A 12,499-nucleotide genomic window follows, 5' to 3' on the forward strand; every position below is an offset into this window, starting at 1 on the left:
TAGATAGATATCTGTAACGGTGTCTTTTCAGCAATTCCAAGAAAGCTCCACACCCATTTGTACGACTCAGATCGCTCCTGTAACACAGATAAACCTCCAAGTGGCCTCAACAACTCTCTAAAAAGGCCAATGATCAGCTGTCTGCAAGGAATATGAATCCTTCCATTCCTAAACCATCTGGTTAGAGCTGAAGAAGCTTCTAGGATAAAAAGTGAAATGTCTTTAAAGAAAAACCAGAAAGTTCAGTTGCCTCTTGGGGAAAGACAAGCGCCTTTGGGACTTCAGACAATTGACAACTGGCTCATATTTACGAAGGTTGCAATGTCCTGGGACCATGTGATCGCCATTTGTGACCATCCCCGCTGCCTTGTGACCAGCAAAGCCGAGGGAGAAATCCAGATTTGCTTAACGAACATAAGTTTCACTTAACAACTAGGTATAGGTACATTGTAACATCGAGCGTTATCTAACAAAATAAAATTCAATGGTGAAAAAAAAAATAAGGTTCTACATCTAGAGAAAAAGCCCAAATGTACAGGTAGAGTATATGTGGTACCTGGCTCAATAGTAGTAACTGGGAGAGGGATCTTGGAGTCCTAGTGGACAACCATTTAAATATGAGCCAGCCGTGTGTAGCAGCAGCCAAAAAGGCCAATGCGATCCTAAATTGCATTAACAGAGGGATACAATCAAGATCAAGTGAGATACTAATACCACTCTACAAAGCCTTAGTAAGACCACACCTAGAGTACTGCATCCAGTTTTGGTTTCCACGGTGTAAAAAAGATGTTGAGACTCTAGAAAGAGTGCACAGAAGAGCAACAAAGAGTATTAGGGTGCTGAAGGCTAAAACATATGAAGAATGGTTGCAGGAATTGGGTATGTTTCGTTCAATTACCCCCAAACAGTGGTAATTCTCCGGTGCAGGAGCAATGCGGCACTTATTTGCAGCTGGACAAGAGAGAGAGAGAGAGAGAGAGAGAGAGAGAGAGAGAGAGAGAGAGAGAGGCTTTTGGGGAAAAGGAAGGGAAGAGAAAGCTTACAAAATATTGCTTAATTGCAGCAGGAACTCTGCTTAAATTCTGGCTGGCTGGCGGCGGTTTGATTTGGTGCAGTGAGTCGCCGATAATTAAACTGCTGGATCTTCAGAGTGAAAATCTTGGCAAACAACTGAGCACTGCTTTTAGTGTTTTATCACACACACACACACACACACACACACACACACACACACGGATGTTAATTAAAGAGAGAAATGCCAGCCATTTAACAGAGATGGTTTGTGCTCCGAGAAAGGTCAGAACACAGCGTGGATTGGGAGAAAATTTATTTCTTCTCCACCCACCCACCTTAAGGGCAGTGGGGGCTTTACTGGAACAAGCTGGGTTGTTGTGGGGGTGCGGTGTCCAAAGTACTCCCTAAAAATACTCCCTTTTTTAAAAAAAACACCCCAGTTTTTATTCATTTATAATATAGTTTATAATATAATTTTATTCATTCATAATGGGACGCAGTGGCTCAGGGGCTAAGACAGGTCAGCAGTTTGGCGGTTCAAATCCCTAGCGCAGCGTAACGGAGTGAGCTCCCATTACTTGTCCCAGCTTCTGCCAACCTAGCAGTTCGAAAGCATGTAAAAATGCAAGTAGAAAAATAGGGACCCCTTTGGTGGGAAGGGAACAGCATTCCGTGCACCTTGGGCATTGAGTCATGCCGGCCACATGACCACGGAGACGTCTTCGGACAGCGCTGGCTCTTCGGCTTTGTAACAGAGATGAACACCGCCCCCTAGAGCCAGAAACGACAAGCACATATGTGCGAGGGGAACCTTTACCTTTACTTAATATAGCATACAAAGAAAATACAAAAGGAAATAATAGGAAAATAAAGAAGGGAAAAGCAAAGGGAAAGAGAAAGGGGAAAAAAAAAGGCATTGACTTCTGATTCCCTTTGGTGCTGTAGAATAAGATAACATTAAACCTCAACTTTTTACTTTTACATAATAATATAAACTAGCCATTTCTATAACAATAAATCTATCCAATCGGCAACACCCAAAATCTAAGTTTCATTTTTCCCACCTCAAGCACAAAGTCCAGAAGTGGGTTCCAAGTAGGAATAAAAATATTTATATTTTCCCACCTCAAGCACAAAATCCGGAAGCAGTTTCCAAGCAGAAATAACAGTATTTATGTTTTTCCACCCCAAGCACCAAGTCCAGAAACGGTTTCCAAGTAGAAATAACAGTATTTATATTTTACCACCCCAAGCACAAAGCCCAGAAGCGGTTTCCAGGTAGAAATAAAAGTATTTTTTTTTCTTTGATCAAAACAGTACATTTGGATACTTCAGTTTCAATACATTTTGTCCTCGACTAACCACAGTTCATTTAAGGATTGTTCAAAGTTTACAACAGCCCTGAAAAAAGTGACGTATGGCCGTTTTTCACACCTACATTTGTTGCAAAAATCTGCATGGTCAGATGATTAAAATCCACAAGCTTGGCAAACTGACTCGTATTTATGACAGTGGCAGGCATAAATTGCAACCTTCTGACAAGCAAAGTCAACAGGGAAGCCAGATTCTCACAACAATCATGTGGCTAATTTAACAACTGCAGTGATTCACTTAGCCATAATTGCAAGACAAGTTGTAAAATGGGGCGAAAGGAAGTGAACAACAGCCTCGCTTAACAAGCAGAAGTTTGGGGCTCAATTGTGGTCATAAGCAGGAGTGGAATTCAAATTTTTAACAACCGGTTCTGTGGGCATGGCTTAGGTGATGGGCGTGGCTTGGTGGTCATGTGACTGGCTGGGCGTGGCCAACTCAATATCACTCACATCGAGGCACGCATCTCCTCACCTGGCCTCTCATGACTGTGGGGATGCTGCAACAGTCGTAAGTGTGAAAAATGGGTCATAAGTCACTTTTTTCAGTGCCATTGTAACTTTGGTCACTCCACACAAGCAAAGTACCAGCAAAGGAGGAAAAAAAGACTCCAGAGAAGTTCCAGAGATGGGAAGTCTAGTCCTGCCAAGAACCAAATAAGGGTTAACAGAGAGGCAGTTTCTGTAAGCAATACCAGAATGTTTCCTTCCTGCCTTCCTTACAGGATTAGGCGAGTAATTTCTTCTAACAACGAATTCTCTGAACTGCTTAGAATGTTAACAACTGGTTCTAGCAAATAGGTGCGAACTGGTAGAATCCCACCCCTGGTCATAAGTCAAGGACTTCCTCTATAATGGAATGCTAGTCATCCCCTCTGGGATGTAAATTAAACCCTAATTTTAAATCTTATGCACAGAATTGGGCCATACCATAAATGTGCAGTTAGTTCTTGACTTGTAGAATTCTTTATTTATTGACCAAGTGTGATTGGACACACAAGGAATTTGTCTTGGTGCAAATGCTCTCAGCATACATAAAATAAAAAGATACATTCTTCAAGAGTCGAGAATCATAAGGTAATAATAGTCCTAGGGTACAATAAGCAATCAAATCATACTAGGAAAAAGTCCATATAAATTGTTAGGATACAAGCGACAAAGGTACAGTCATACAGTCACAAGTGGGTGAGGAGGGGCAATAAGGAGTGATGAGAAGGTTAATAGTAATAGTAGTGCAGACTCTGTAAATATTTGGACAGTGTTGAGGGAATTTGTTTAGCAGAGTGATGGTGTTCAGGGAAAAACTGTCCTTGTGTCTAGTTGTTCTGGTGTGCAATGCTCTATAGCATGGTTTTGAGGGAAAGACTTGAAACATTTTATGTCTGGGATGTGAGGGATTTGTAAATATTTTCACAGCCCTCTTTTTGACTCGTGCAGTATACAGGTCCTCGGTGGAAGGCAGGTTGGTAGCAATTGTTTTTTCTGCAGTCCTAATTATCCTCTGAAGTCTGTGTCTGTCCTGTTGGGTTGCAGAACCAAACCAGACAGTTATAGAGGTGCAGATGATAGACTCAATAATTCCTCTGGATCAGCAGCTCCTTATGACCACATTTGAGCTCAAAATTTTCATTGGGAAGCAAAGTCATTTGTTGTGAGCGTTGCTCCATTTTGCAACTTTCTTTGCTACCATTGTTAAATGAGTCAGGTCGCCGTTCAGCAAATCTGGCTTCTCCCATTGAGCCTGACATGTCAGAAGCCAGTGGGGAAGGTTACATTCAGTGGGTTTTGCCCCATTTTACAACCTTTCTTGCCCCAGTTGTTAAGTGAATCACTGCAGTTAAGTTAGTAACCCGGTCGTTAAGCGAATCTGTCTTCCCCACTGACTGTGCCAGTCAGAAGGTCACAAAAGGGGATCACATCTCTCTCTCTCTCTCTCTCTCTCACACACACACACACTGGGACACTGCAGACATCATAAGTACATGCCAGTTGCCAAGCATTCAAATCATGTCGTAAGTGTGAAAACCAGTCATGAGTCATTTTTCTCAGGGCTGTCATAACTTGGAACAGTTCCTAAACAAATGGTTGCAAGTCAAGGATTATACATATTATGCCATGAGAATATGACCACATCCCGATCAGTCCTTCTTCACTCTCCTGCCATTGGGTAGGAGATATAGAAGCATAGCCAGCCACACCAACAAGCTAAAGAAGAGTTTCTGCCCGTGAGCTGTCAGACTTCTGAATGGAAGATAACTTCATGTCAACATAGTATGACAGACTTGCAGGGCTGGTGCTTTGTGCAACAAGGACACATCGTGTAAAAAGATTGGGGCTGGGGCTTCTGTCCTCATTGTGAGTTGTGTTGGGGTATGTGTGCTCAAAGGGAGGCTCAGCCAATCTCATCGTACAGATGTTGTACTCTGACAATAAAAGGTAATAATAATAATAACGAAAGCAAAGATAATATGAGGAATTGGCCATTTTTCCCACTATCCAAAGACCAGCACTTCTTCTGAAAAGGAGAGTCGGCGGCAAAAAATGAATTATGTTATATTAGTCTAAAAGGTTCTCCCATAATTCAGCTGAAGGGAGCATGTAGGTGCGTAGGTGTGTCAGTGTTCTTCTGCTTATAAGGGTTTGGTATGGCCAGTAGGTTTTGTGATGAGGAGGTCACATGAGGTGAGGGTCATGTCAGGTGAAGTTCTTGTGAATGGTCAGGTGTGGGCTGCATCAAGTGAAGGTCTTGTATGGGTCTTGTGATAGGTTAGGTGTGGATAACATCTGGTGAGGATCTTATGATGGGGAGATCACATCAGGTGAGAGTCTTCTGAAGGGTCAGGTGTAGGTGTCAAGTGAGGGTCTTCTGATGGGTCAGGTGTGGGTCACATTAAGTGAGGGTCTTGTGATGGGAAGGTCAGGTTAGGCTCATGTCAGGGGAGGTTCTTGTGATGGGTCAGGTATGGGTCACATCAGGTGAGGGTCTTGTGATAGGAAGGTCAGGTTAGGGTCTTGTCAGGTGAGATTCTTCTGATGGGTCAGGTGTGGGTTTCATCAAGTGAGGGTCTTGTATGGGTCTTGTGATAGGTTAGGTGTGGCTAATGTCTGGTGAGAATCTTATGATGGGTCTTGTGATGGGGAGATCATGGCAAGTGAGAACCTTGTGATGGGTCAGGTGTGGGTGTCAAGTTGAAGGTCTAGTGATGGGTCAGGTGTGGGTGTGTCAAGTGAGGGTCTTATGTTAAGTCTTCTGATGGGTCTTGTGATGGAAACAAACTTTGCTTACCTAGAGTTGGGCACTCCAGCATTGTCTAGATTGGCCCAAGGTGGTTTGTGAACCTTCAGGACATCCAAAGATCTACAACCCAGATCCAAGTTCAACAGATCCTTCCAACTTCATCTATTTGCCGGGGGTCGATCTCTGGCCTCCCTCTTTTAGCAGTGCAGGTTCTGAGATAATTAGGGCAAGTCCATCATGTCAAGCCACATTGCAAGATATACAGCATCAATAAAAAATTACACATATTTCATTCCCAAATTGCACATTGCAGAAGGAGGTGTCGCCAGTTAGATGATAAATTATGGCTGGTGTTTCTGGCTCTGTGTGTGTGTGTCTTTGTGTAAGTGGTGAGTTTTGAGCTAATGATATTGTGCAAAGAGGGGTGAATTCAGAATGTTTGAGAAACCGGGGAGCTTTCAAGAGCGCAAATCCTTCTGCTTTGAAATAATTTGTATTTGCTTTATCATCCCAAATTCCTGTTTGCAGTTAGGATATTCAGCCTGGCAAACCGAGTCCTCAGTAAGTTATTTACAGATTACAGAAGGGAGCAGGGCTAAATTGTCAAAAGAGAAAAATATCTTATCAAAACCAAGGCAGCTGATATTAGAAAGCAAAGACAGCCCTCAAGGATTCCATAAATACGTTTCCTTCTCTTGCTTCGGTAGGAAGAGCGCTCAAGGAATTCACTCAAAGGTTATCCGCTGTCTCCTTGAATTAGAATATCAGAATGGAAGAGTTGGAAGGGACCTTGGAGGTCTTCTAGTCCAACCCCCTGCTCAAGCCAGAGAACCTATACTATTTCAGACAAGCGGCTGTCCAATCTTTTCGTTAAAACTTCCAGTATTGGAGCACCCAGAAATTCTGGTGGCAAGCTGTTCCACTAGTTTATTGTCTTCACTTTCAGGAAGTTTCTCCTTAATTCCATGTTGCTTCTCTCCTTGATTAGTTTCCATTTATTGTTTCTTGTCGGACCTTCTTGTGCTTTGGAAAATAAGTTGACCCCCTTCTTTTGGGGGGCAGCCCCTCAAATACTGAAAGACTGCTCTCATGTCCTCCCCATCCTTCTTTTCTCTAGACTAGCCAAATCCAAATCCTGCAACCGTTCTTCCTAAGTTTTAGTTTTCGGGCCTTTAATCATCTTTAGTTGTTCCTCTTTGCAATTTTTCAAAGTCTCAACATCTTTTTTTGTAATGTGCTGACCAAAACTGGATATGGTATTCCAGGTGTGGCCTTACTAAGGCTTGATAAAGAGGTAGTAAAATAAAAATACTTTATTAAACGAATCTATACAAATGCAATAAAATCAAACTTTCCGCTTATCGCAACTTAAGCCAAATGATGTTCACTCATTCTGACATCTCTCAAATTATGTGAAATACTCTTTCACAATTATTACTGTAAACATATAATACAAAGTTTCATCTAATTATATATTACAAATCTGTTTACATATAATATTATTAGTTTCTGTCATACCTTTTTATTTGACTTTGTTTTATTAATTTCATGTCTATCTTCCAGCCAATTGTAACCAACAATTCCAAATCTCGTAATATTCTGATTCCTCTTTATTTTTAAGTTCCAGTGATAGCCTGTTCGTTTCTGTGCATTCCAAAACTTTACTTTCATGAAGTCAGGGGGAGTATTTCTACATTTCCAGTTTTGGCCAAAGACAAGCCTTGCCGCTGTTAAAATGTGGAGTATAATAGTGATTTTTTTTTTTACTTATCTTTTGTTTTAGAATTCCTAATAAAAATATTTCTGGTTTCCATTCAGTTTTAACTTTAGTGATTTCTTCAAGCCGATTACTAATTTTCCTCCAATACTGTACGTGATTTGGATTCTATGCCTCTGTTTATACAACCAAGGACTGTATTAGCCTTTTTGTCTGCTGCCATACACGGCTGGCTCATGTTTAAGTGACTATCGACTAGGACTCCAAATCACAGTTATTATTTTTGAGCCGGGTTTCGCCTAGTCTGTACTTGTAGCTTGGTTTTTTTTAACTGCCTAACTGTAAAATCTTGCTTTTCTCCACATTGAATTTCATTTTGTTGGACAGGGACCATTGTTCAAGTCTTTACTAGAACCATCACTGGAAGGTCTATGCTAAATTCTTCTCTTGTATTCCTCTGTGAGTTCTACTATTCCAGGATGGGCTTTATAATCCCAATATTCCCAGTCTGGATAAATGGCCTTTCTCCTTCAGGATTGTTTTCTCTTGTTCCTCTTACCCTTCTTCTTGAGATTATAGCCACAGGAAGATTTGTTAGGCAGCTAAGTAAATCTAATTTTTGAAACAAGCACCTATGTAGCTCATGACTCTTGATGGGCAAATATTTATACAATGTCTGGCAAGAGGGCACGATTGCCTTTCTGTGCTGTGGAGATTGAAATTCCCTATCTCAAAATCTACATTTAACTGGGAAGTTACTACAGTGCAAACTAAGGTTCCAAATTATAGAATCATGAAAAGGGAGAGAGGGAGGAAAGGAAGGATGGAAGGGAAGGAGGGAGGAGTTCTCTGAGCTTGGTGGTTTTCTTGCAGACATTTCATCATCCAACTAGGTAACATCATCGGCGCTAGAAGGAGGTAGGATTTGTGAAGAGGAGGAGGATGGGAGGAAGTGGAAGGGAGGAGGATGAAGAGAATTGTGGGGTCCTTGGTGCTCTTTGAGTTTGTTGATTTTCTTGCACACGTTTCATTACCCAACTAGGTAGCACCTTCAGTGCTGAAGGAAGTGGTGCTTGTGCCTTCTAGCACTGCTGATGTTCTCTAGTTGGGGAATTGAGTTTCTTCAAGAAAACCACCAAGCTTGGTGAGCACCAAGGACCCCACGGTTCTCCTCCTCCTCCTCTTCACAAACTCCCCTCCCTTCTAGCACTGATGATGTTTAGGTAATGAAACATCTGCAAGAAAACCGCCAAGGACCTCAACCCTCCGCTACGAATCTTCACTCCCATCGATACAATCTGTGCTTGCAACAGAATGCTGGTATGTGGACCCCACCCATGCCAAAGCGGTTTTCACATTCTGTCTCCTGTCTTTTCTTCCTTTGGGCCACTCAGTGGACGGCAACTGGAATGCCTGGTCCGGCTGGAGCTCCTGTTCTACCTCCTGCTCCAATGGCACCCAGCAGCGGACACGGGAATGCAACGGACCTTCGTACGGAGGGGCGGAGTGCCAGGGGCCCTGGGTCGAGTCCCGAGACTGTTTCCTTCGGCAGTGTCCAGGTGGGTTTCATGGGGAACCCTTCCCAAGTTGAGATCTTTGGAGACCAGGGACGGAATGGAAGATTTATGTGGTATCATGGGTGGGCAATACATTTGGGAAGAAGAGCGATTAGATAGGCAGAAATAGATGAGCTAGATGAAAAGAAAGAAAGAGTGATAGTAAGATGAAAGAGAGAGAGAGAGATGGATACAAAAAGAAAGAGAGATAGAGAAACATATACAGAGAGAGAGAGATTCACAGATGTTGAGCTATTGTCTCAATGAAGATTACACAAAATGTGTCAATATTCCTATCGGGTACATAGTCCTCAACTTTGGGCTGGTTGCTTCAACACCATTTGAAATTTGGCCCCAAAATCTACTTATGACTCATTTTTAAAGTTATGACAGTCTCTCTCTCTCTCCCTCCCTCCTTCTCCCCCCTGTCTCTTTCTCTCTCTCTCTCTGTCCCTCTCTGCTCCCGCCCTCTCTCACACACACACTGCTGTCACATGATTGCATTGGGGCCTTTACAACCATTTGTAGCATCCTGCTCACCTTTACAACCATTTGTAGCATCCTGTGGTCATGGGACCCCAATTTTTGACATTTTTTTTACCATTTCTGGTATTTACTTCCAATTTCCACACACACCCCTTCAAAAAATCCAATGGTTGAAATGAATTTGCTTAATCACCACAGCATTCACTTAATAGCCGCCCCCAAAATGTCCAAAATAATCAGATTTGGTCCCGTGATGCCTCGACTTTTAACCACAAGGACTTATGACCATAACTCTGGGTTCAATGATGGTTGTAAGTCGAAACTACCCGTAATAGACTTAGGTACACTTTCTCATTGAGGCCAGTTCACCTTTTGCTCTTGTCAAACATACAAAAAGGTGACATGGAAGAACTGAAGGGCTCAATGATCAGGAAACCAACATTTATGTTGGCTTGTTGTGTCTTTCGAATGTAAACTGATCTACATTCTTTGAAAAGTCTTCATCCCACTCAGATACAACTAAGTCTAGTGCCACCTGGTGTCTCAACTGTATTAATGACATCATGTTTTGGTTTTTGGGAAAATGCGGGAAGGCACATTGCTTTGAAAGTTTCCCTTTCCCATAATATATCTTCTCTAAAAGCAGAACTTCCATGCTTCGTAGAAGAATTTTTTAAAGATTTTGAAACTTCAGCCCAACTTTTTCTCCAGATGAAACTGCCTCGATTTTAGTTTAGTTTACTTTATTGCGATTGCACCTCGTACCATCTTCAGTGCACATCATGACCATGAAAAAAAAACACAAACGCACATGCTTCACACTCCACACATTGAATTGAAAACCCTGACACCGCATCAACACTGTACAGTAGAATTCAACAGAGCCATTGCCCTGGGATAGAAGCTGTTTTTCAGCCTATTTATCCTTGTTTTTATTGTCCTGTACCGTCTGCCAGATGGTAATACTTCAAAAAAAGGGTTCCCAGGATGAGATGGATCTTTGAGGATGTTTTGAACTTTCTTAAGGCAGCAGGAGCTCTAAATCTCTTCCAAAGAGGGGAGAGGGCAACCCATGATCCTCTGGGCAATGATGTTCACCCTCTGGAGTGCTGTCCTATCTGCCCCTGTGCAATTGGCAAACCAGGCACAGGTGGAGTAAGTTAAGATACTCTCTATGGTGCAGTGGTAGAAGGTCACCAGCAGTTTTCCATTCAGTTGTTGTTTCCTGAGAAGCCTCAGGTAGTATAATCTCTGCTGGGCCCTTTTGACCAGGACACCCCTGGTCAGGTCCTCTTTTAGGGTAACACCCAGAAACTTAAAGCTGGCCAGTTGCTCCACTCGGTCTCCATTGATAAGCAAGGGCTAGATGTCTGATGTGTTCCTTCTCTAATCCACTATAAGCTCCTTGGTTTTATTGGTGTTGAGGACCAAGTTATTGTCTTGAACTATGAGAAGGGTGACAGATATATACAACAAACAAGCAAACATCCCAGAGTTGCTTTTTAAAGAAGCAACTGGATTTTCTGGTTTTTCTTTGAAGACATTTCGCTTCTCAAGCCAAGAATCTTCTTCAGCTCTGAAAGGATGGTGGGGAATGGAAGGATTTATATTCCTTGCAGACAGAGCTGGTCATTTGCATCCTTTTAGAGGGTTGTTGGGGCCACTGGGAGGTTTATCTGTGTCCTCGGGGTCACCTGAGTAGTGCAAAATTGCCTTAGTCAAAATTGAACAGCCCTCTCTCAACAGAGAAGGAGGGTCACCGCATCACCTAATTCCAGTCTACAACACAGTCCTTTCAGCAGTTCCAAGAAGGCTCCACACACATTTGCACCACTCAGGTGGCCCCTGAGGACATGGACAAACCTCCAAGTGGCCTCAACGACTGTCTAAAAGGATGCAAATGACCATCTGTCTGCAATGGTTGTAAGTGTGAAAAACAACTGTGCCACTTTTTCAGTGCCGTTGTAACTCTGAAGGGTCATTGTAAATTGAGGACTACCTATATTGAATTTAAGCATTTATGGAGATTCTCAATCATCCAGGTTTCGTTTGTCCCAAAGGTGATTTTTTTTTTTCCAAAAGGCAACTGGACTTCCTTGGTTTTTCTCCTTGGAAAACATTTTGCTTGTCATCCAAAAAGCCCTTGTCTGCAGAACTGAAGAAGCTTCTGGAATGAAAAGTGAAATGTTTTCCCAAGGAGAAAAACCGAGAAAGTCCAGTTGCCTTAAAAAAAATAAAATAAAAGTACATTTGAGATCGACTTGAAGGTCATTTGTTAGTTGTAGGCATTCCCTTTGCAGGCCTGGTGTTCTTTCGGCCTTCCTTTTCTGTAGGAATGTTGCAACACGCTTCTTGTCATTCTTGTCCTTCCGCTGCAGTGGATGGAAAATGGCAGGTCTGGGGTCCTTGGGGAAGCTGTACTGCCACCTGTGGAGGAGGAACCCAGAAACGTGACCGTGTCTGCTATGGTCCTTTCTTCGGAGGAGAGCCATGTCAAGGTCCCAAGGAAGAATTCAAGCAATGCAATGAACGGAGGTGTCCAGGTAAGTGGCTGAGAATGATGATGATGATGAAATAGGATAGGATAGGATAGGATAGGATAGAATAGAATAGAATAGAATAGAATAGAATAGAATAGAATAGAATAGAATAGAATAGAATAGAATAGAATAGAATAGATGAAGGGAAGGGAAGGGAGAATGGAATGGAATGGAATAGAATGGAATGGAATAGAACAGAACAGAACAGAATAGAATAATGAAAGAATAGAATAGAATAAAATAAGGAAAGAATAGACTAGCCTAGCCTAGCCTAGCCTAGACTAGACTAGACTAGATGAGACTAGACTAGACTAGAATAGAATAATGATAGAATGGAATGGAATGGAATGGAATGGAATGGAATAGAATAGAATAGAATAGAATAGAATAGAATAGAATAGAATAGAATAGAATAGAATAGAATAGAATAGAATAGAATAGAATAGAATAGAATAGAATTCTTTATTGGCCAAGTGTGATTGGACACACAAGGAATTTGTCTTGGTGCAAATGTTCTCAGTGTACATAAAAGGAAAGACACATTCATCAAGAGTCAAGAATCATCAGGTACAACACTT

At 42.0% G+C, this 12,499-nt stretch overlaps 1 protein-coding gene across 1 annotated transcript in view; it reads left to right on the forward strand.

The window, feature by feature from the left end:
- The window catches only part of ADGRB1 (adhesion G protein-coupled receptor B1), a 268,637-nt gene that overhangs the window by 86,858 nt on the left and 169,280 nt on the right, over positions 1 to 12,499 (forward strand). The window contains exons 6-7 of the mRNA XM_087931808.1: positions 8,723 to 8,898; positions 11,760 to 11,924. Of these exons, the coding sequence (XP_087787934.1) occupies positions 8,723 to 8,898; positions 11,760 to 11,924 (341 nt within the window). The remainder of the gene's footprint in view (positions 1 to 8,722; positions 8,899 to 11,759; positions 11,925 to 12,499) is intronic.

This window comes from Pseudonaja textilis, chromosome 3, assembly GCF_049901715.1.
Source record: "Pseudonaja textilis isolate UNSWEBS1 chromosome 3, rPseTex1.2, whole genome shotgun sequence".
In the NCBI taxonomy this organism is placed as follows: Eukaryota; Metazoa; Chordata; class Lepidosauria; order Squamata; family Elapidae; genus Pseudonaja; species Pseudonaja textilis.